The sequence below is a fragment of the Egretta garzetta genome, unplaced genomic scaffold (assembly GCF_000687185.1).
Source record: "Egretta garzetta isolate BGI_Z169 unplaced genomic scaffold, ASM68718v1 scaffold105, whole genome shotgun sequence".
In the NCBI taxonomy this organism is placed as follows: domain Eukaryota; kingdom Metazoa; phylum Chordata; class Aves; order Pelecaniformes; family Ardeidae; genus Egretta; species Egretta garzetta.
The window spans coordinates 2,280,927-2,303,127 of NW_009259598.1; the positions used below are offsets into that span (position 1 = coordinate 2,280,927).

Genomic DNA, 22,201 nt, shown 5'->3' on the forward strand with positions numbered 1-22,201 from the left:
AAAAAAAAAAAAAATTAAAAAAAATTGGTGCTTATACACTTCAGTTTGACTCATAAGTTCTAAAGTGGCTCAGCACTGAAGAGAACTGTGACAGGAACAGTCAGCACGGTCACTTCACGGTATTATATAGCCCTTACCTGGTAAAAAAGCTTGTTTCATGGTCTTAAGTACTTCTTGCTCCATGGTTGAATGCGTTAAAATAGTGGTATTGACATTCCCTTAAGGAAGCATCTGCTGTTGGGAAAAGCAAGCCGGGAAAAGCCCGATTTCATCTGTTAAAATAGAGATAAATGGAAGCGGGGGTGTGCACGGCGGGGTGGAAGTGCTGCCCCGTTGCAGACATCACCAGCAACAAATACTGCTAGCAGCAGCTGATTTGGAGAGCAATTTGTCAGCGTGCCTTTATTAACTGAAACCATCAGTTTTGGTTTTCCTCCTGCTTTAAGGTGTTTTGCAATAAGGAGAGCATTGCATAACGTTTGTATTTAACTGCTGACGCTTAGCGGAGGTTGGCTGGTTTGGGTGTGTTACTGGCCTCTGGGGAGCAGCACACCATTCGTGGCAGATGCAGCGTGTCGGCAACAAAACTCACATCAGGTGAAATTCAGCATTAAAGTGTTTTTTGCATTAGCAGATCTGGATTTTACTCCAGAGCAGTTGCCAAAAAGGAACTCTTTAATAATCAGTGTTTCAGCTAAATATTAAAACCAGTAGCCTTGCCTTTTGTTGCCATAAGTAATGCATTACAGGACTTCTCAGTAGTGAAATTGAGCTTTGCCCTGGATATTTTTCCTGATTGAATGCCAATTCAATATCAAAGCAACAAAGGAGAGCACTTAACTGAGCACAGGACAGCAAAAACGGAAGTCAAGCAGTCTATATAGAGAGTGTGAAATCTGGTAAATCATGTCATTCACAGCCCAGTTTTCTCTCCTCCTGCTGCCACTTCCCAGCCAGAAGCCCCCAGACGCCCTTGCAAGGTCTCATGGAATAAAATCCTGACAAGGCAGCGCTTGTTGGGAGGTGGCAGTGGAAGGGTGACTTTGTCATTTTCTTGGCTGGCATCGTGCAGCTCTCAAAGGATGGGTATGAACTCGTTGGGAAGGCAGTGACATGATGAGGTGACACGCATGGCCCAGAGGAGCAGCGTGACAGCATTGGTGGAGCCAGGGATGCAGCAAGGCTTCACAGGGAGGAGTAATGGTGTTTCTGTCCCAAGCCAGGTGAGATCAGTGGGCAGGAGGACTTGCAGGCGTGAAGACTCCCAGGGACTCACACTGATAGGGACAAACCTAATTAGGTCTGACTCAATTATCAGATTAGTGCTTTTTTAAAGCCTCCCCTCTGGGGCTGTCTTTAAGTGATGCTGTACACAGGACTGCAAGTTTGCGTTTGGTAGAAATTTTGCTTTATTTAAAAGCTTGAAAAAGGATGATGCTACCTGAGGGCAAGCTCTAAATCTCAGACCTTAACCCGCCCTTGTGGTGAGCCATTACAGAGGCCACAGATACACCCAACAACATCATCTAGTTTACATTCCTTGTGTTTTCACTTTGCACAGAAGTTGGAAACTGCATTCTTTCCTTAAAAGGAGGAGACTTTAAAACAAAAATTGAACTCAAATTAGAAGTTTAGCTTGAACTTTTCAGACACTGCTATCGAGAAAAGTCTGTGCACCCTATGTTTACGCTCTCCTGGACCTGTTAAGATCTACAAGCATCAAAAGCTGTGGTCTAGTGGGGGTTTGATCTCTTAAGAGAAGGAACTTCCACTCACAGAACAGGCAGACAACTGCTGCCATAGTGTGCATGACCATATAAAGTGTTCAAGAGGAAAAAATGGTTAGTTCATAACTTCTTCGTGATTCATGGTTTCCTCCAAGTCATTACTCTGGTCCAGTGTCATTTTCTTACACACATAGCTCCAGAGCTGTAGAGGGGAACAGCAGGAAGTTCACCGGCACTTGGTTCAGTTGGCTCCAAGCTAGTTCAGACACTTCCAGGGTTGTGAGGTAAAATATTTGGCATAAAATAAGTGGGAAAATAGAGTTGCAGGGGAAAGTTAAATCAGGCTCACTGAGCAAGAAGCTTCTCTGTTCTCTAGGAATTCCCACCACTTGTGTTCCTGGCCAGCCAGCGTACAGAGGGTGGTAACAGAAGTGGGGTTGTTTCTCTCTTAGCAGGACAACGACTGGTGGCTGCCTCCGTAAATCTCGTGGGTATCTGCAGCCTAGACATGTTTCAGAGCTCGCATGCCTGGGGAGATGGTATTCAGTGATCTCAAGATTATTTTCTAATTAAAGGAAGTTAGTAATACTAAGAATCAAACTTACTAAAAATACAATTTATCGGTAAAGACTGGAGGCAAGGCACTAACTTGCCTGCCTTTCTCTAATAAAACCAGTATTGAAACAGTTAAAGTGGTCTTCAGTTGACGCTGTTCACCCGGGGGTAGGGAAGCCCCTTTCCAGGAATGCAGGGTGGAGAGGAAATCCACTGCTTTCTCCTACTTTGTCTGCTTTTTCACACCAACCCAAGCCTTTATCAGAAGCTGATGTATTTAGTGACTCCCTTTCCTGACGAGATGAGTCGGAGGCAGGAGCGGTTTTTGAAAGAGCGACTCAGAGCCCAGAGCATCAGCAGGACCGGGAGCCCAGCCAGGCGTGGCAGAGCCCTGGGGAGGCTTTGCTGAGCACCCTGCAGGGCTCCCGGAATTCCTCTCCCACCGAGCACCCCCAGACTCTCCTGGAGCAAAGGGACTGCCTGGGAAAGCGAGGCAGCGGCTGGCCCATCCTAGTGCTGCTCCTTGGAGCAGAGAAGTTCAAGGTTGGTAAGTTAGCCTGCAGCGGGTACAAGGTACAGCTCAGCTGGTGAAGGATCCTGCGGGCAGTTTGTGTTGCAGTGGGCTTGGCATTATCAGGTAGAAATCTTAAATTTTAACTAAGACACTGATAACATGGAAGTGGTTTTAGCTGTTGTAAGTCATTGAGTTACTGCCTAGATCATTTCACTATCAATGTTATTTACCAGACTTGAATATTTGATGTGCTTTAATCAAGCTTTCCTAAGCATTTAGGAAGACTTGTGTTTATATATTTAGCAATATGTTTGATCTTTGGGACTTATTCCTGATAGTGCCTTGCTTCAGAGAAATGTAATGCTGTAAGAACTATCAGAAGCCTCTAACAAAGTCATTATAAGTCCACTTTAATAGATGGGGTAAGGGAGGGATAGGAGTCAAATGGTTACCAGTGGTCAGTAACTTGAATTGGTGCTGGGGCTCAGATTTTTGTCATTAGTGATGTTTCTGTGCTGCCTGGTAGATAGATGTTCAGCCTGTTTTGTCTACATGAAAATGGTTACATTCCTCAGGCATAAGTCTGGTTATTTTCCTGGTACTCACTTTTAAATGTAGCTAATCATACCGGCTCACATTCTTCAGGACTGATGTAGTAATAACAAATCCATTTACTAGATCTGGAAAGTTTTGTGAAAGACAGTTTAGATACTGCTTTGAAAGTTGTTGGCTTCATGTTTTCAAATTTAATTTAAACAACTGCATGGTTTAAAAGTTAACAATTCTTCCAGATTCCACACAAGTAAAAGCTTTCCCACAGTAGCATCTACCCCGGCAAATCCAGGGGCCAGTCTTTTCAGTTCATCTCATGCTCTAGCCTTGAGTTTACCAAAATGGCACTTGCAGGGCTTGTTTCAGTATTGCCTGCAGAAGCACAACCAGATTCACACCGAAAAGGAGATTTTATTGTGTCTAGATCCAGGGGCACACAACAATTTTACAGGTAGATTGGTCTGAGCTTTAGTGCTGAGACCAAGAGGTCAAGACTTTAAGTCCCTTCTCCAGCAAGTTCAAGTTACTTTTTCTCAGCAACTAATTTACACCATCCTTTCTCTTTAAATATAAAGAAGTTTTCAAACCCCTTGTGTGGGGCAGAGTAAACTGGGTTGTGCTGTGAACCATGAGTCATTACAGATCATTCTGCATATGAAGCTGTGCTCTTTGGGTGGATGCTGAAACTGATAGGGCTTGACAAACTCAAATAGCTGCAGGACTTCCCCTTTTGTTCCTTTCCAGGAAAGGATCATTTCACCTGTAATGCTGTTAAAGCTGTTCATTTATAGCCTGCATCTAGTCATTTGGGGTGAAGGCTGCAGCAGCTTTAGCAGGTTTTCAGCTCTTGGAAAAGGAGGTGGGGAATGCCTTGATGATTGCCATCAGCACTGCCTGCTCCTCCTTTTGGGCAGTCAGGGCCTTGCTGTCTTGTAAGGATTTCCACTGGGGTTGATTGTGACTCAGCTTCTACAGCCCTGCCTCTGGCTCCAGGATTTCACCACGTTAAGAGTTTGCTGATGGCCTGATGGAGGCTGGCAGCTCCCTTGAGCTGGCAGGTCCCCAAGGTCCTCACCACGCTGTGCCACTCCTAGAGCTGGGCAGAGTCAAAGCATCCCAAGCACCCCAGCAAATCCATCCCAGTTGTTTGTCAGGCTGGATGCAGTTTTGACAGAGCAGGTGAGGGGCACAGTAACATCAGCATTATAACAGCAGTCATTTAAGATATGCATGCAGGGCTAATTTTAAACACTGGTTTCCTGAAACTTCTAAGAAGTGGAAGTGGTTAAATTCAAGAGCAGGTTTCTCGGCTTAACTGGTGCATAAACCTTCTCATTTATAGGTTTGTGCTATAACAGCTAATCACTGCCACAATGACATCTTCAAGCCCTGCCCAGCACCCAGCAGCTGAGAATGCCTGCAGAATTACACTTGGACAAGTTAACCAGGTAATTATCTCTCCCACTTGCCTTCACTGCTTTCTCCTCACTAAAGCAGTGATTTCTTCCATCAAATCAAAGCTCTCGGAGTACATTAAAGTAAGAAGAATTTAGCCTAATGGAGTAGGGATTTTACACTGAGGAGCTGTGTTAGCTTTCACTATCAGATCAGTGATTTATGAACATTTTAAAGGGGGAGGAGGGGAAAAAGCAGTTAAACCTGGCCATACAGGAAACTGTATCCTGCATATTTTTCTGCTGGACCTGTACTTGAACTATTCCACCGACAGCATTCCTCCTAGTGCTGGCTTTGTGACAGTGGTATCCGAGCTTTGTAACCTTGTATGCCGAACTTTGTCTAGCCAGTAATGTGTCCCCATCCCTTTTTTTGGGGCTACTTAGGTAAATATCAAACATGTAGTACTCGCATTCTTCACTTTTCCCAGAGTGTCCCTGAAACCAAAGGTAGGGGCAGCTGCGAGCCAAGGCCAACGTGGCAGATGTGTGGTTTGAGTATGGCTCAACACCACATTGGCAGCCAAGTCAGAGAAAAGAAATTTGCAAACAACAAAAATAGGAATCTGGTCTAAAAATCAGGATTGTTTCTGCAAGACAGGCATTCAACCTTCCCAAGCCTATTAATTGGAAAAAAAAAATCTCCACAATATGAGAGGATGTGGAAGGAGTGGAAATAAGCTGATGGGAAGTTGAGAGATCCTCCTATTTGAGGCTTAATTTAGAACCCATTTTGAGGCTTAATTTAGAAGCTTTGGAATGTAGCCAAGTCCTATGCAGAATTGATGTATATGCTTATTTGTTCAACTCCGCATGAAAAAAATCAGTAAATAGGCTCTGATATTAGTAGCAAAATATTGATTGTCGACACTCAGTGTCCTAGGCAGTGCAAAATAAACACTTCCATTTTAGCTGTACAGCAGTAGCTAAGGGCCCATTTTGAAATGATCAGGCTAACTAGGTTACTTCTTTAATCAGAGAGAGATGTATAAGAAGTTACTTCAAAATCTATTTGAGAGTGGTCATTAGAGAAATGAATGAACGTAAACACATAATTTCATCTTATTAAAACCCATGTGCTGATACAAGCACTTATTTCAGTTGTGCTGAGCTTTTTTCCTAGCAAAAAAGCTGTTCTTGTGAAAGAGACTCGGGGGTGGACATGAGCTGTTCTGTTTGAGCATGAAAATGCTTTTAACAAATACAATAACAAGAAAACAGGCAGACCAGACACATTCACAGAAGAGATGAGCTCTTTTTTGTTTTTTTTTATAATATTAGAAAACAGTGGAACAAATGCCTTGCCAAGATACTGTCAGGTAGCTGAGTGACAAATTGCATGACAAGCAATCCAAACCTGCTCTTACCTTGTGCAGAAAAATGCTGTTGCAGCTCAGGCTGACTCCTGAGGAGGTGTTACAGGGCTGCAAGCAGGCTCTGCTCCTTGGGAAGGGAAGGAGGGTTTGCAATTGCATTTATATAGGCAGAAAGGAGAGGTGAGTATGAGACACAGGTGAACGACCTAACATTGATAGGTAAGGGCTTTTCCTACCTAGCATGGGTTACGTGCCTTGAGAAAGGGGAGACAGCAACGAACACGGTGTGCTGAGGACTGGGCTTTCTGTCCCGTTACAGCTTGAAATACCTTGCTGTATTAGCATCTGATAGACAAGGAGAACAGAGGAAGAGGTTCAGTGTGGGAAATGTGTACAATATTGTACACGATTGTGTAGCATTCAGAGAACAGTGAGGGCTTTCTGACATTTTCAGGGAACATGAGGCATCACATCATGTGGTGGCACTCTCCTAGGAATTGTTAAAATTCTTGTGGAGTAGATGAAGTAGCAACATAGGGGGGAAGTAGCTATTTAAAACTCGCTGCTGTTTTATATAGCATCATCTGCCTCATCTGCTACTCAAAAGCTGCTTGGGGGTGTGGGTGAAACCTAAAGGGCTTGTGGAGCAGTTGCATCGTTCCCAGAGTGCTTTATATTTTATGTAATGAGGATTTTGGTTGATGGGTGAGATCCACAGAAAATACAGGTTCTGATCCCTAGTGGTAATTAACCACACCTTGTGTTTAATGGAGCCTTATTATGAAGTGTCTGTTGATGGATCCATACTTCCTAAGGTTTGTACAGAGCTGAGCCGATTTGTTCACTGCACTAATTGAGAAAATTCAGGCATGCTGCTCTTGAAGTGGTCAGTCTGAATGCCCCATCATTTCTCCTAAATCTATGACTCAGTTTGGTTAGTCACTGTCTAGGGCTCCATACCAAGGGTCTGAGTTTCCAACCTTCCCTCACAGGATGAATGACATCGAAGTTAATGAGACAATGTGAGTGATTAAAGCCTTTAGAGCTGGCTGCCCAAATTCCTTGGCTTTTTTTTGTCTTGCACTTGAGTCAGAATGATTGTGCTGATTTTCAGTCTTTCTAATTTCTTTTTAACCGATTGTCCATGCAGATTACTTGCAAAAAAAAGAATACCAGCCTTCAGCAGGTTAGCCTGAGGCAAGCAGTGTTTCCCCATGACCTCCAACTCATCCCATGGTTGTCAGCTCTCTGCTTGGGTTTCTTAGCTTGGGTTTCTTAGCAGTGTGTGCGCCAGTGCTTTCTCTCAGCAGGACGCTGCTTCATGGCATTCAAACAAAACTCTTGTGATTTATGTTTTAGGTGCGACCCAAACTGCCGCTTCTGAAGATTCTGCAGGCTGCAGGTGCCCAAGGTGAAACCTTCACACTGAAGGAGGTGGGCACAGTTTCGAGGCACTGGAGCTGTGCCTGTCCCTGGTTGCTGTTTTTCTGTGCTTTGAAGCCCTATCTGCAAAATAGGGATGCTTTACCTGTAAGGCTGTTGTGATTTGGTTGATCATAAATTGTCCTGAGAGCCACCAGAGGAATTGGAATAGCAGTGTGAAATATTAAAGAATATTATTTATCCTGGAAAATCAGAAACCTCTTTAGAGAGAGATGGGATAGCCACGTTCCTGAGAGCTTGTAGGAGATTCTGTTCGATTGTCTTGCTCTCTGCTCAGTGCATGAAAGCCTTAAAAATTGAATTCTAGTTGATATTTTTCTTGAACTTGCCTTTGAAATGGCTTGTCAGATCAACCTAAGAGACCCTGTGAATCCATTTATTTGAAGATTAAAATGCAATATGTGTACAAGATTAAAAAAATGACACTGACTGTGATTTACAAGAGTATCCTGTCTGCAAAGAATTAAATGCAGTGGTTTTTCATTATGAATGTGTCAAATATTCCTGCAGAGCCCTGTGACTTATTTTAAACACTTATGCATTTAAATAACTTATTTAGCTTCTAAAAATTTTTGCAAAAACAAATTGAATGGTTTAAATGGGGGGAGTTGAGTATTAAATGCAGGTTACTTGTATAGATTAACATTTTAACTCGGCTAAGTCAGTTTTTTCTGCAGCGAATGGAGTACTGTTAGCAACTTTTTGGTGACACTGTCATTCAGGAGGGTCACATTGGTGGGTAATGGGGGGTGGAACCTGCACTGTATTATGTTTAACTGTCCTTTGCTTTCTCCTCTTGTGCTCTGGATTCCTCGCTGTAGCCGGCAGTGTTTGCTAGCTCTCAGAGGCTGTTTGCTCGCCATCCTTCGCGATACTCGTGCATTTAGTTTTGCATCTTGCAAACTGCCTCCCGAGGGACAGCACCGTAACCTGTGGTCATCCTTTAGTAATACCTTATTCTTTTAATTCCTCCCCACCCATTTCTTTCTCTTCTTTACTCTGAGTTGAACAGCAGCAGTCTCCCATCTGCGGCTCTCACTGAGGGAGACTGCCCAGGTAAAAGTGTCATCACCCATGTCGTGTTTTGTTGTAATGCGAGGTAGCAGAGTGACTTCTGTTGATCCAGCTTCGATTCGTTTTTTCCTTCCTGTCAAGGGTTAATAGTTACAAACCTTATAGCAATATGGTAAAGCATAACTCTCCCTTGCTTGGGAGGCGCCGACAAATTGCAGATGTGCATATTCACGCTGTATAGGGTAGCAGGAGGCAAGTATCATAAAAGTACAGCAAATTTCCAGGGTCTTTGGTGATTTGGTTTCAACTGCAGATATGGCTAATGGTATGTTCTGTATCCACAGGTGATGCATTACCTAGGACAGTATATAATGGTGAGGCAGCTATATGACAAAAGACAGCAGCACATGGTCTATTGCGGAGGAGACCAGCTTGGAGAACTGCTGGGACTGGAGAGCTTCTCTGTAAAAGATCCCAGGTAGGAAAAAGTGACCTTTAACGTATGTTGTATTATAGAGGCTGCTGAGACAGGAGACTCTTGGTGTCACTGTTTCTGTTCAATGTCGCATAAACCGCTGTGAATACCAGGTACCCTGCTCAGTGGCTTACTAGTAATGCATTTGACAAGTTTGAGTTTGGCTCCTTTGTTCTGAAGAGCCAGTTCTGAATGGTCCAGGCAGTGAGCTGCTTGAGGTGACATCTTTTCCCCCTTTTATTTCTGCATCTTCTCAGGCCCTCGATCTCACACTTAAGCAAAAATCTGCATCCTTCTGTGAAGTTCTGAGCTGGACTTCTCTGTATCAAGCATTTAGGAGTGGCAAAACCCCGCCACTGCAGTTTCCAGTGTCTCTCTGAATAATAAAAGAGAATTTCTTTTTTTTTTTTGTGAGTATACTCAACTGTCGCCCTCTTTCCCACAGCCCAGTCTATGACATGTTGAAACGGAACCTGACTTCTGCTGCAATGACAGGTAGGTTTGTCACAGTATGGGCAAGTATATTCAATAAAGTGTTGATGTAAGTTGGGTAAGTAATGATATTCAGAAAAGAGAAATGTGTCTGAAGTTGGAACAAACTGCTAACAAAGGCTTTGACAAGACAATCTTTTTGAGTATGTGTCTTTTCTGTGTGTCCGCTGTCAGTAGCTGTGATATGAAATCAGTTAGCTGTTTGAGTAACGTGGCTGCCTATAACCCATGGCCAAACCTTGGAGCAGCAGACACGCTCTGTCTGGGAGCACGCCAACAGAGCTAGATACTGTGGATGTACAAATCAGCGTGGTTGAAGTATCCCATCCAAGTCATTGATTTCTCAGTCTTTTCTCAGTTTCATAGCATGCTGCGACTTCTTGCTCTCACCTCGTTTTATACTTTCATAGTCTTGAGACTGAATGTAAGAGTGCTGGAAACCCAGCTTAGTTCTGCAAGCCAAAGAGGTCCGGACTTTAATTGAACACTTGAACCTTTAAAGGTCACTGTTACTTTCCCAGCTCTTAAGAGCAATCAAATCTATTTACATCAAAAGTCCTTCAGTCATAAAATAAAGTTTATTCTTAAATTAATCTCAGCTGATGGCTTCCTCGCAGCCAGTTTCCATTGTATGGCTGGTAATCTTCATTTGAAAAAAACTTCTGATGAAACTACAACTGTGCAAATCATGAAGGAGCTGCACTGGGAGCGTTGGGGAGTCCTGTGCTGTACTTCCTGGGGTCTCTAAGCAGATAATATGGACTTAGTTCTTCATAAGGGCTTAGTCTATTTTTGCACATGTACATAAAAGCTTGTGCAAATTTAGAAACTGAGAAAACATGGCCCTAAACTGCTTAGACCCCTGCTTTGAGCCATGTATTGGTGCCTCTGAGGTCCCTCTCCTTTCTCCATTTACACAGAAGAATTTTCCTAAGCAGACTCTTGCCTAAACACACTACCTACAGAATAACTGTGTGAGTGCTGTTCCCCTTGCTGGTGATGCCTCTTCCCTATAGGCAGTGTATGTGGAGAGCAAAGGATCCCAGCGAAACACTCCTCTGCTGCCCTGGCCCCTTCTACTTGGTGTGTGCACGCGTCTGTGTGCGTGTGGCTGGGTGTGCGTGTATGGTCCAGTCATGGTGTAACTATTTTTAAACCTGCCAAAGGAAATACTGTTCCTTTAGGGAGATGATCACTTGAGTTATACCACCGTGTCTGCTTGTGTGTGTGTGTGACTATAAAACGAAACAAGCTTGGCAGACCAGACCTTTGACAAATCCATAGGAAGGGTGATTCTTGGTATTGTTTTTCCCTTCATTGCAACATCGGAGTAACTGGAAGTGCCACAGGGCTTAAAGAGGGCTTCACGTCTCATGTTTTGTAATAGCTGCTTGTATTCATTAGCCAAATCAGTGCTTATCAGCAGATCCTTTTGCAGATTATCTTGGCCACTTCTTTTAAGGACACTTGCAGAAAGAAAAGTGTATCTCGCTAATAAAGCCTGAGCTCTTACACAGTGCTCTTTATCAGATGGTGTCCTTCCTGGCTAGCTTTCACTCCGTGGGACTCAGTGAGGCCTATTTAGGAATACCTCACCTTAAGGACATTTTGTATAGTATATGTTTGGCTTCAAAAAAGGAAGCCTTCCAATAAGTGGAGTGTCTTTTCACACATTGTTTAAGGCTAGTTCGCGTATTTGTAAAGTGTTAGGAGGGTAAGTCTTCACCTCTTCTAATGCCCCTGCAGAGCCAGAGCAATTAGGGATGAGCCAATTGGCTTCTGTTTTCCTTCAGGTGTTAAATAATCAGTGACTGCAGAAGCTGCAGGGTGATGGAAGGGAGGAAAGGAAAGCTGAACTAATGCATGGAGGGTAAAGAATATGGGATAGAGCCATGTCATCTTGTGGTCCTGTGTTTTGGCCCATTTTCTGGACCACTTAGTGGTCTACCTTTCTGCCTATAGCAGCAGCTTTTGGTGTCTTCATATCAGTGCCACGATTTGTGGTGTGAATTGGACTGTTCATCTCTGCCTGGCATCCAGCAGGGAATTTCTCTGCTAAGTTGAAAGGCGAGCAAGCAGGAGCCATCCTTGCATCTTTTGTTCTCTAGCAAGTCATTCTGTTTAAAGGGTAGACTTCCTAAGTGCAGCTCTCCTATTATGTAGAAAGATTTCTGTTAATTTGTTTGTTCTTGCTATTCAGGCTGGCCTTTTAATTAACTCTTGGGGCCAGCATAATCGTCTGGATTAGACTGTGTCATGGATGTGTACACAGTTACCCAGAAAAGAGCTTGCTGTGCGTGGAATTTTCCCTTCTTCAGTCTAGTTGTTATTCTTCATGCCAACAGCCTTTATGGAAGATGCTTTTCTTGTCTCGGCATAAGCTGAAAGAGATGGTGTCCTCAGGTATTTATAAAAATCTTACTCTTCTGTGTTCACCTTCTTCCACGTGGACCTGATCCAGCCTTCAAGTGAGAGTCCCTACACTCTGCTACTGCTCTGGGTTTCTGCCTCCGTGCAAAACTCTTGTGTAAAGGACCTAGAACTTGTGATGGGAGGACAGCCTGTAGGAAAAAGAATAGTTTTTCACACTGGGAAGAAGGTTCTTCCTACGTGCTGTGAGGTTTCATCAAACTTCATCTTTGAGGAGGCATGGACTCTCAATTCCGTAGGCTGATGCCTCCATATCTGTCTGGCAGAGCCTAGGGAATACTGGAGTAATGCCTCTCTAGGGGATGGCCAGCTCTCTAAGGAAGAAAGGGTTCTGTTTCCCTTAAAGGGTTACTTAGAGGTCTGCCAAGCCTGGCTCGTTGGTTGCTTGCTGAAGACCCTCTGTGTTGTGAGAATGGTTATTACCAGGGAAGGTTTTTTCTTTTGTTTTACCTGCCATCTAGATGCTGCACAGAATCTCCCAAAGGAACAGAGCGTCGATAAGCCAAGCCAAGACCAGCTGAAGGTAAACCCACTGCCTGGTGGTTTCTTTTGTTGTACAGAGTGCCCCTTCTCTGTACCTGTGCATGGTGGACTGCCAGAACTTTGTGCTGCTTGGCTGCCAGGTCCTCACCTTCCTGAAAAGTTCTTGGAGTCCACAGAACAGGGACAGAGTGACCCTTCTCTGTTCTCTTCATAACAGAGTACCAGTCTCTGAGCGCGTTTCTCTGGGGTGTAGCACTTCTAATCCTCAGTTCCTCCAGCGTGCTCTGTATTTTCATGTCTTTCCCCCCCTCTCTCCCATCCCCTCTCTGAGTAGGAATTGCCAAATAATTAAGCTTTCTAAAATGTGTGAACAAGTTTTGTGTTTAGTAGGATTGTTTTCAGAAGCTTTCAGGCAGACTCTGAAACCTAGGAAAAATCTTTGCCTGTTCAAACTTGTTTCCAGGTATATTTTGGGATTAAGGTGGTCTGATCCGGGAGGTGTCTGTTCACACTGGGGGCCAGAGACTCACAAAGATCACAGTATTACTGCATTAAAGATGGCAACTTTTGGACTTTTGCCAATCTTAAGATTTTTCCTAGGTTGCAAGTATATTGTTTGTGCTGATTACAGATGCATTAGCCTTCTTAAAGGGTTAATAGTGTGCAGTTTTTGTTCAGAAACATTCATTTCTCTTCATAACTTCTTGGTCTTGTACTGCAGCTGGTGACTCGGAATGGAAGTGCTACATCCCCTGGTCCCTACAAGCTCTGATGGACTAACATCTGTTTTTTCCTTCCTTCATGCAGTTTAGCCGGCAGGAGGGTTCTGACAGTGGCGTCATGGAGGGTGAAAGCAATGCTTCTGCTTTGTCTACCTCAGAGCAAAAATGTGAGAATTATGAAGGTGAGTGCCAGCTTTTCCGCAATAACGCCACGCGTACAAGCTCTCCTGCTCCTTCTCCAGTGTGACGCTTTGAGCCTCTGCGTCAGCAAAACGCTGGAGGAGGGTGTTGGAATTCCACCTGTTGTGGAACATAATCTTTAAAAATCATCATTTATGCTAAAGATTGAGAGAACTGCAAATGTTCACCAAAGGGATTTTATGATAGATGTGTTTTCTGGCTTGGATATTTGGTCTCATAAATAAACAAACATTTAGGATAAGATGGCAGGTTAAGCCCCAAAAGCACATCGCTCACTAAACAATGCCATGAAAAATCTTACAGACCTTGCTGAAGGGTATTTTAAATGCTGAAATTATACTTGTATCTATTTATCTTCCCAAGGGACTCTCTCCTCTGATTACATAGAACACAGCCTGAGCCATCTGCAGTCATTACCTGCAAACCAATCAGGGAACTGAATAACAATGGAATTTTTTTTTCTATCCAGCTTAAGTGTAATACAGCTCCTTCATATTCAGACATTTCCTTTGTTTTAATGTCTGGGGATTTCTTGCTGGTTCACTCATATGGATTTCTGATGTTACAGAGAAGCAATTTTCCTGTTTTTTCTACTTTCTATTCTCACGTCGTTCTCATATCAAGGAACCTAATTTGTAAAACCAAATCTTCTTTGCAAGTGTGGGTATTTCCAGATCAAATGGGAGCGGTAGCTATTTTCCTGGCTGCATGTACAAAAGAGGTAGAAACAGTCCTTGTCTGTGCCTTTGAAACTCTTGGCACTGGAGAGAGAGATTCAAGGTTATCTTGAAATTCAGACAGCTGAGTTTAGGATCATAGACTAAACTGCACGGGCTAAAAAGGAGGCTGAAGCATGGGGTTATGGAGGATGGATTCTTACCTTCCTGCATCCTGTTTGGAGCCTGCTTTGGGAATTCAGGAGCTCCCATCGCTGGAAATTTGAACTAAATTCAAGCAGTTCTTTCTGCATTTTAAGTCACTCGAGAAATCTACTCAGTGTTGACTTGGTTAGAGCTCTGAAAGAAGTGTTCGTGTTTCTGTATTGAGTCTTTAAGGTAAAGCTAAAGAGAACCTGTACTGCTATAGAGACACTGGGGTGCTTCTCTGACCTCTGATGGCTGTGCAGCGACTATTTTGCTAGGTTCACTTGGGTAGATACATGAGTACAGATGTCCGGCAGATCTCACATCCCAGTACACTCATACAAACCCCAAAGCTCTTAGCAGTAACTGGCTGTAAGAAGGAGCAAGAAAGATTTCTAAAATCGGATGGGGTCAAATTTTTCTCTGCTAGTCTCTTAAATAATGTAGGTGTGGCATGACTTAGATTCTACTTGGCTCTTACAGACAAAGACTTAATAGAAAACCTCTCTAAAAGCAAGAAGCCTAAACTGGACCTAGTGTTTGAGGAATGGGATGTAGCTGGTCTTCCATGGTGGTTTTTAGGCAACCTCAGAAGCAATTACAAGTCCAGAAGTAATGGATCAACAGATATTCAGACTAACCAGGTGTGTAGACATTTTAAATAGGTGCGCTGTATTCTCTTCCTCTCCTCTTTTGGGTTCCAAGTAAATAAAATATTCTTGTTCTTTCTTTCCCCTTCCCACCAGGATTTTCAGCCTCTCCCTTGTGTGTTCCTGTCCCAGCCTTTCGCATCAGGTGGTTGGTTACCTTTAGTGTTCTTTAAATAAACTAGGTGCTCTCTGAAGGCTGCGTTCAGCCGTTGGAGGTCCTTCTGCACTCCTGAACATTGGTTGTATTTCAGGAGTTGCCCCTCTTCCTGGGTCAAAAGTTGTTAACGCGGTGCAGATGGTTGTAGCGTGGTGGCCAGCTGCTGTCGGGCCAGCCAACAAGGGGAATGCGCATAGTGCTGCTTGCAAAAAGGGGTGTCTTCGTGAGAGTAGGGAGCTGCCCCTTTCTCTCCCAGGGGTGACTGGAGAAGCTGCCCAGGGCCGAGAAGGCTGTTAGTGAGGAAGAGGGGAGAGGCATTCGCTGTGGCGATGGCTGCGGTGCTGGTGTTCCTGCTGCTGCTAACCTGAGCTCTAAGTGGTTTCTCCCGTTTCTTTTCCAACAGGACATAGACACTGCCGTTGTTTCGGATACTACTGATGACTTGTGGTTCCTCAATGAATGTCCGTCGGATCAGAGCAGTGCTGCAGTCAAGGTGGAAACGGTTGACTGCGAGGAAGTGAAAGAAGGTGACAAAAAGGTACCTCTTCAAACAGCCGCAGTGAGTGTGTTCCACAGGTTGACCTTGTTTAATTAATCTCGTGGTGCTGTGCTGATTTTGGAGGAGCTGGATCTAGAACCATCCAGAGTTTAAACAGTGTTTAGAAAAGGCTGTCACCGTTCTGTGCACAGGTCGATGGCTTTCCTGTGTAGTCAGTCTGCTTGCCTTTTGGTTTAAATGCGTCTACTTTCAAGGCATAGAATTAGTTTAAAATTAATTAAAACTCTAGCAGACACTTTACTATATTTCTAGCCAACATCTGCAAGACTAATAAATGAAAAGACTAGAAGAGGAAAATCTCAGTTTACGTTGTGTCAGCATTCAGCGTAAGACGCGCTGGCCTGAGTCTGCCAGCTGAGGTGGCAGTAAGATTGGTCACAAGAGTAATTAATCAAATGCCTGTTAAAAGGATTGAGTTCATGATTTCTCCCATGGAAATCAGTAGGACCACCCAGGTGTGTATGTGTTTGTATTTGTATGATTCTTGTGTGCATCAGAGATGAGTTGACCACAGGCATATGCGACTGTAAACCAGCCCAGCACCAGTTACCATCATTCTGGAATGCACACAGTACATAAAATGGCTTTTCATTCACTTCTAGAAATGGCTGAATTCTCATGGCAATGATGTAGTCATTTTAATTTCGGTGTACAGTGCCCGGCACATCATAAATACAGATTATTGTGCGCCTCCAGGTGACCGAGGATGCATGTTTGCATGACTTTGAGGATTCTCAATGCTTAAGTGATGATACAGATACAGAAGCTGCTTCTGAGGTAGGCATCCTTTAGGTCAGCATTCCTTGCTTGGAGTATGCTGCAGTCAGAAAAACTCATCCTGCAGCTACTACTGGTTGTGGTAGGAGAAGCTGATTCTTGTATGGGTTTCAAAGGCCAAAAAAAAGCAAAAAAAAAATTAAGCCAAAACTTTTTTGTAACCTACTTGAAGGAATGTAGAGAAGTTGGCCTGACCTGGTCTGGTTTGTTTTGGATAGGGCTCTGTTAAATTCTAAACTGGATGGGGATTGAGCACTGGCAGCCCATGAGTGCTCTGACCCACCCAGTCCAAAGGCACCAAGCGTCTCTCTTGGCCACAGAGTGTTCCTGGAACTTAGGTGATTTCAGACACTTTTTGTAGCAATGGGAGAGGATTTATATGTGCTCCAGCTAGGAGACTAGGGGAGTCTTGTTTCTACATTGTTCGTCCCTTTTGTGCAGGGTAATGTAGTGTGGATTTTTCTGCGATACTTGCATGGCCTTTGTCAGGAGGAAAGCCTGTGTACCTGCTGGTGTAACGTCTTTGCCCTTGCAGTGCCTCTCTAAGGACAGATCACAGCTCTTTTCCCTGTTTAAATGAAAACACAAGGTGGAAAGAGAGAATAAGCAGTAATTACTGGGTTGTCGCCCTTCCCCACTATCCCATTCCTCTTCTGAATTCCCTCATGATGGATATTGAGGGACATCAAATCTGTGTTCTTTCATCTGTCCTTTTTTTCTCCCAGTCCTGCCGGCTGCCTTTTGAGGTTTTGTTGTAAGTCAGCAAAAGTGTATCGTGATACTCTGCAGCTGATGGCACCAGATTTTTTTTAGCATTGTTTTTTAGATTGTGCATGCTGGCAAATTCGGACTTCCCTGGCGTTGGACAGCTGACTCGTAGCTCTGAACATGGGCAGCTCTTGCCCTTGCTATGTGGGGTAATCAAGTAAGCTGCTATCAGTTGTGCAGATTCAACAGATGCTAAGTGATTAGCGAGTCTGGGAAATATATTCCTGACTGATTCCAGGAGCTCTACCCTTGAATTTGAAGTGAGATACTGAAAATTCAATAAACTGCACAGCTTGAGAACATTGTCTTCTTCCAGCGTGCTGAAGGCTGGGAGGAAGGAAGGACAGATTTTAATGCTTGAGAGATCTGCATCTGTAGAATGCACAGGGGGACTCAGAATTCTCTTTAGGCTTTCTGAGGTGCTGATAATCAAACTAGCAATCGTATATTCACAAGCTTACACTCGGTAATAAACGTCCTCTTTTGATGAAGCTTCTTTGCTGTTTTTCCTGTGTAGAGAAAATGAGTTGTACACAAGAATACACTAACCCACTGCTGGTTTTGTCTGCCTCAATCATTCCTCAGGACTGCTGGCAATGCACCAAATGCAAGAAATATAACTCTCCAGGCAAACGGTACTGTTACCGCTGCTGGGCCTTACGGAAAGACTGGTACTCAGATTGTCCCAAACTGGCTCATTCTCTTTCTCTGTCCAACATTGATGCTATGCAAAACAAAAATGATGATGAAGGGATAGATGTCCCGGACTGCCGAAGGACTATTTCTGCTCCAGTTGGCCAACCCAAAGACCTGTACATGGTAGAAAACAAATCACGTGTCGATCCCTGCAGCTCTATTGAGTCTTTGGATTTGGCACAAGAATGTGAAAGCAAGGAGTCTCTGTTGCATTTCACTGAGCATAAAAAGGAGGAAGAAATACAGTCTTTAGAGAGTATAAAAACATTACTGAATCCTTGCTTCTTATGCCATCACAGACCACGGGATGGGAATATTGTCCATGGAAGGACTGCTCACCTTGTGGCCTGTTTCAAGTGTGCAAAGATGCTGAAGAAAAAGAGATCGCCTTGCCCAGTGTGCAGGAAAGAGATTGAGATGGTGATCAGGATCTTTATGGGGTAGTTGTGCCACTTCAGGCCTGCTCCACCAAAAGATCGTACACAAGTTTTCTTGCACTCACACAAACCCTAACTTCAGAGCTCAGCCGGTGAATACCAAAGAGAATTAAGATTCAAATCTGACCAAGAACACCGAGGAATTCTCTGCGTTAAATGGAGCAGCATCCACTTTCCAATGTCCATTTAAATTAAAGCCCACAGGGAGTGACCGGCACGTTGGTATCAATGTCCTAATTTCAGCTCAGTGCTGTCACTAGGATTCTCTGTTTTGACAACTGTTCCTTGCAAAAAACAAGTTTTGGGGAGAGTTACAACGTTGGCTATTGGAATGTTGTTCTCCAGTAAGTCAAACCCTGTGCAATGCCTTCTAAGGGGGGAGTCTGCATCTGAGAGAGATATATATGCAGGGGTGGGGAAGGGGGGGAGGGAGGGAAGGGTAGACCAAGATGTTTGCAATTTAGATAAGCCATTTCTCCAAGGATCAGTTATCCTGAGGGCAGTGAGAAGTAAATAACCTGGTTTCTGAATTTTTTTTTTTTGTTTAATGTAGCTTTGTTAGATAAGGTGAAGGTCCTTTTGCTCCCAGACTTGAAATAATTCCTCCCAAACTTGTAATCCATAGCTCTCTCAGGTCACGTATCAGATGGCAAAAGAATACTTTGCTTTGTTATGGGATCTTTTAATGGCTACTTAAATTTCTATTGATTCTTTTTTTCATATAAACACATCTTTGTGTCATCCTGGATAGCTTTGATGAAGACTGTCCCCTGTTAGCTCAGAATCTGCTCTGCCAGCTGGAGTAAATGATCACAGCTCTCTGCATGTTTTGGGATGTTCTCATCGCCCTGTGCCTACAGCACCATCGCAAGTTCTGCCTTGTCTCATCAGGCCAGTCTAGGTAGAAGATGCTCACTTTAGAGTGCAATGTGGCTTTAAAGAGGGGATACGGGCCTTTGAGGGAAAAAAAGTAATTCCTGTAAAGCACCAATTGCAGCTGGTTCGTCTACGGGCTGCGCTTGGTGTTAGTATTTTTAATTTTCTCCTCTTGATTTCCTTTCCCTGTGACTTAACGCTTCAGATCTGTTTGCAGCATTTACATCGTCCTCCAAAGCTATGTGTGGTTGCTCTACTGGCTGTTAAAACTCAGCTGGAACTTGCAATTTAAAAACGTCTGACCCTTTTCTGAGCTCGTACCCTAGAGTGTGCTCAGATCTTCCTCAGCCTTCCTCTTCTCCGGGGCTTCGGAGGGGCTGCGTTCACGCAGCAGTAGCAATAGCGCCTTCACCTTTCAGGTGTGCAGGCATTTGAATACAGTGCAGTGTGTAGAATAAACCCTGTTCTGTCATCTTCTCTCTAATTCCCTCTCTGAAAACAAGGGAAAAAAAAAATAAGACAGTGCTTGTACCTTGGTGCTTTTCTAGGCTGTTCCCCTATTGTTTTCTACACTCCTTGTGCTGGTCCAGCCCTCGTGGGTCAGGCGTGCAGCAAAAGGTCCCAGAACCTGGTCCCAGCAAACCACGATGTCACTGTCATTTCTCTGCAAAGATACCAGAGTAGGTGCTATATGCAATCACTGCCTTACCACTGTCAAAAGTCAGGTCTGCTTTGTATTTTGTGTAGTCTTGTGATTATTTTGATGTTGGCTGTAATTTAGACTGTTATTGTTGGCTGTTATTTACAGTTGCATTTTAAGAATCAGGAGGAGAAGGGTCTGCTGTTTTGGTGCACTATCCATAAGTCCATGGGAATCAACCCATATGGAAAAGCTGACTTATTGCTCCCTTAAGCTAAAGGGCTGTTAAATTGCTGGTGATGCACTTTAATCATGCCAAGATCAGCAGCGCTACGGCCTGGAATACAGAAGGGAGTTCCTGCCAGGTAGCTTCCTCCCTTTTCAGGTAGTTTCCTCCCTTTTCAGGGGCTCAGTGGGGTGTGTTGTGGCACTTTTGAATACTGTGAATTCCCCCTCGCCCCGATTGCTTCCAAGAACAAAATGTTTTGCTACAAGCGGTTTTACTGAATTGTTCAGATCTGGCCACACTGAGCAGCACGGAATTTGTGTTGACAAAAAAACCCACCACCCCAAAAAAAAAAGTAGTCAGGAGAGTTTCCAGTAATGGGGTTGAACCTCCTTACCAAGATCCTACTGAGATCTGTACGCAGCTTACGTTATTAAACAAAAATTGTTGTCAGTGTGGCAGTTTGTGATAAAAAGCCAATCTGCAGGATAACTTTCAGTGTAATGATCTTTGGAACTTCTTGTTCGGTGTAATCACGGTGTTTACCACCTGCGTTTGTCAAGTTCTTAATTCTTTTTAACTGAAATAGTATACATAAGATATCCCAATGTTACAGTTGATTTTCCTTCCTATAGAAGAATAAGCTATTGCAGTGTAAGCACGTTGTGTGTAGTGGTAACTGCCCAATGTTTTATTGCTTTAACTTAAGTCTAAGTCTAAATAAGTAGGGATTTGCCAAGCACTGCTCTTCTTCTAGGAAGTGCAGACTTGAGGTATGGGTTGAAGACCCAGCTGAAAGCACTCGGCCACAACACTTAGGTTGCAGCGCAGACGAGATATTGGCCGGGTGCTGTTGCTTCCCTTTGCTACAGACGCAGCAGTTAACGTGGAGTCCTAAGTCAGAAATGCATTTGTTTGAAGGAGCTGAGCGTTCACCCGAGATGGGTACGAACTCGGGTTCTCCGAATAAGTCATTGGTGCCTCGTAGCGGACAACAGTTCTTCTCTCTTACGGTGGTTTTATGATGAAGTGCAATACGAGAGAAGAGGTCCTTGGTAATCTTTAGCTGCACATCTGTTAAAGCATTGAGCGCAGCTGCCCAGACTAGAAAGTTTTCACTGCTTTTCTCTTCGGTGACATTGGTTACTGTTCCTCAGAAACCTGCTGAAGTCTCACTAAACCAAGTGTACCTGATGGTCAGGTTTCATTTCCCAGATCCCTCAGCTTTTCAGCCAGGCGTTTTGGCACCAGTTATCCCCAGAACCAGCAGATTCCTTACTTTGGTGGGTGTTTAAATACAGTATGGGAACCATGAGGCTCGCAACTGTATAGTGCTGCCAGCACATTATAGTGCTCTGCAGAATGAGACCATATGTGTATGTAAACGCTGTCCTGGCAGCCAGTCCTGTACATGCTTTGCATTTACCCCTGAAAGTCCTTCCAGTTCAAGTGCCTCTTCTCAGTTACTCTTGTTTACTGACATGCACAGCACAACAGTTCTCTCCGTGCCCCTCCTCTGCTGGGATGCACGATCGAGCCAATTTACCCTCAACAAAGCCGCCACATGAATTACAGAGACCCTTTGGAGCAGCCCCCCAGAGTGCTTATTTCTTCTGAACAGTGGGTGTTTCCGCAAAGACAGATAGGAACTTTCAGCCTGCGTTACATATTTATTACGGTGCATGACTGTGATGGAAACCATAACTCAGCTTGGCAGGGTCTGCTCCATCCTTCTGCATCCAACATGGATTGTATCTGCTACTCAGAAGCTGTTCTTGCAGAGAAAAAGTGGCTGTTGGAGAAATGGAAGTGAAAATGGAGTGGAAGCTCTCTCAAAACCTGTCGGAGTAGCTTGCTTTTGCCTGCTGACACTCTGCCTGGTCTGAGCTCTATCTTATCTTCCACTCCTGGGGGGGAGGGGGAAGCAAAATGCTCTCGCTAGAGGCCTTGGGTGAAGGCTGACCATTTTGGAAGATGCCACGATTAAGCGATTGAAGAAAGAGCCAGCGCACTGGTCTCCATTCTGTCTTTGTCCGTAAGCCAAGCAAGGAACTCCTCGAGTCCTGTGCATGCTCTGGGGCCACCTGGACATGGGCAAGCAGCATCAGGATCCTTGAAAAGGAGGTACTGCACGGCTGTTCTATCAAGAGCAAGAATGAGACCCACAAACTCTA

General features: G+C 44.1%; 1 protein-coding gene across 2 annotated transcripts; it reads left to right on the top strand.

The window, feature by feature from the left end:
* Positions 1-2,197: 2,197 nt before the first annotated feature.
* MDM4 (MDM4 regulator of p53) lies at positions 2,198-20,361 on the top strand. Of its 2 annotated transcripts, none has more exons than XM_035893773.1 (11): positions 2,198-2,825; positions 4,691-4,796; positions 7,478-7,552; positions 8,920-9,053; positions 9,496-9,545; positions 12,434-12,495; positions 13,263-13,359; positions 14,725-14,885; positions 15,452-15,607; positions 16,304-16,384; positions 17,738-20,361. In XM_035893773.1, the coding sequence occupies exons 2-11, from the start codon at positions 4,722-4,724 to the stop codon at positions 18,290-18,292; spliced, it is 1,446 nt and encodes a 481-aa protein (XP_035749666.1). In that variant the 5' UTR covers positions 2,198-2,825; positions 4,691-4,721; the 3' UTR covers positions 18,293-20,361. The 2 variants fall into 2 exon arrangements, with proteins under 2 accessions (XP_035749666.1, XP_009636521.1); XM_009638226.2 differs by having other exon boundaries at positions 2,200-2,825; positions 15,452-15,586.
* The last annotated feature ends 1,840 nt before the right edge of the window (positions 20,362-22,201 follow it).

Bases quoted from the DNA above. Each gene is read 5' to 3' on its own strand.
- MDM4 (XM_035893773.1), top strand. From the start codon at position 4,722: ATGACATCTTCAAGCCCTGCCCAGCACCCAGCAGCTGAGAATGCCTGC. The intron at 9,546-12,433 runs GTAGGTTTGTCA...CCTGCCATCTAG, and splicing joins GACTTCTGCTGCAATGACAG to ATGCTGCACAGAATCTCCCA. The intron at 16,385-17,737 runs GTAGGCATCCTT...ATCATTCCTCAG, and splicing joins ATACAGAAGCTGCTTCTGAG to GACTGCTGGCAATGCACCAA.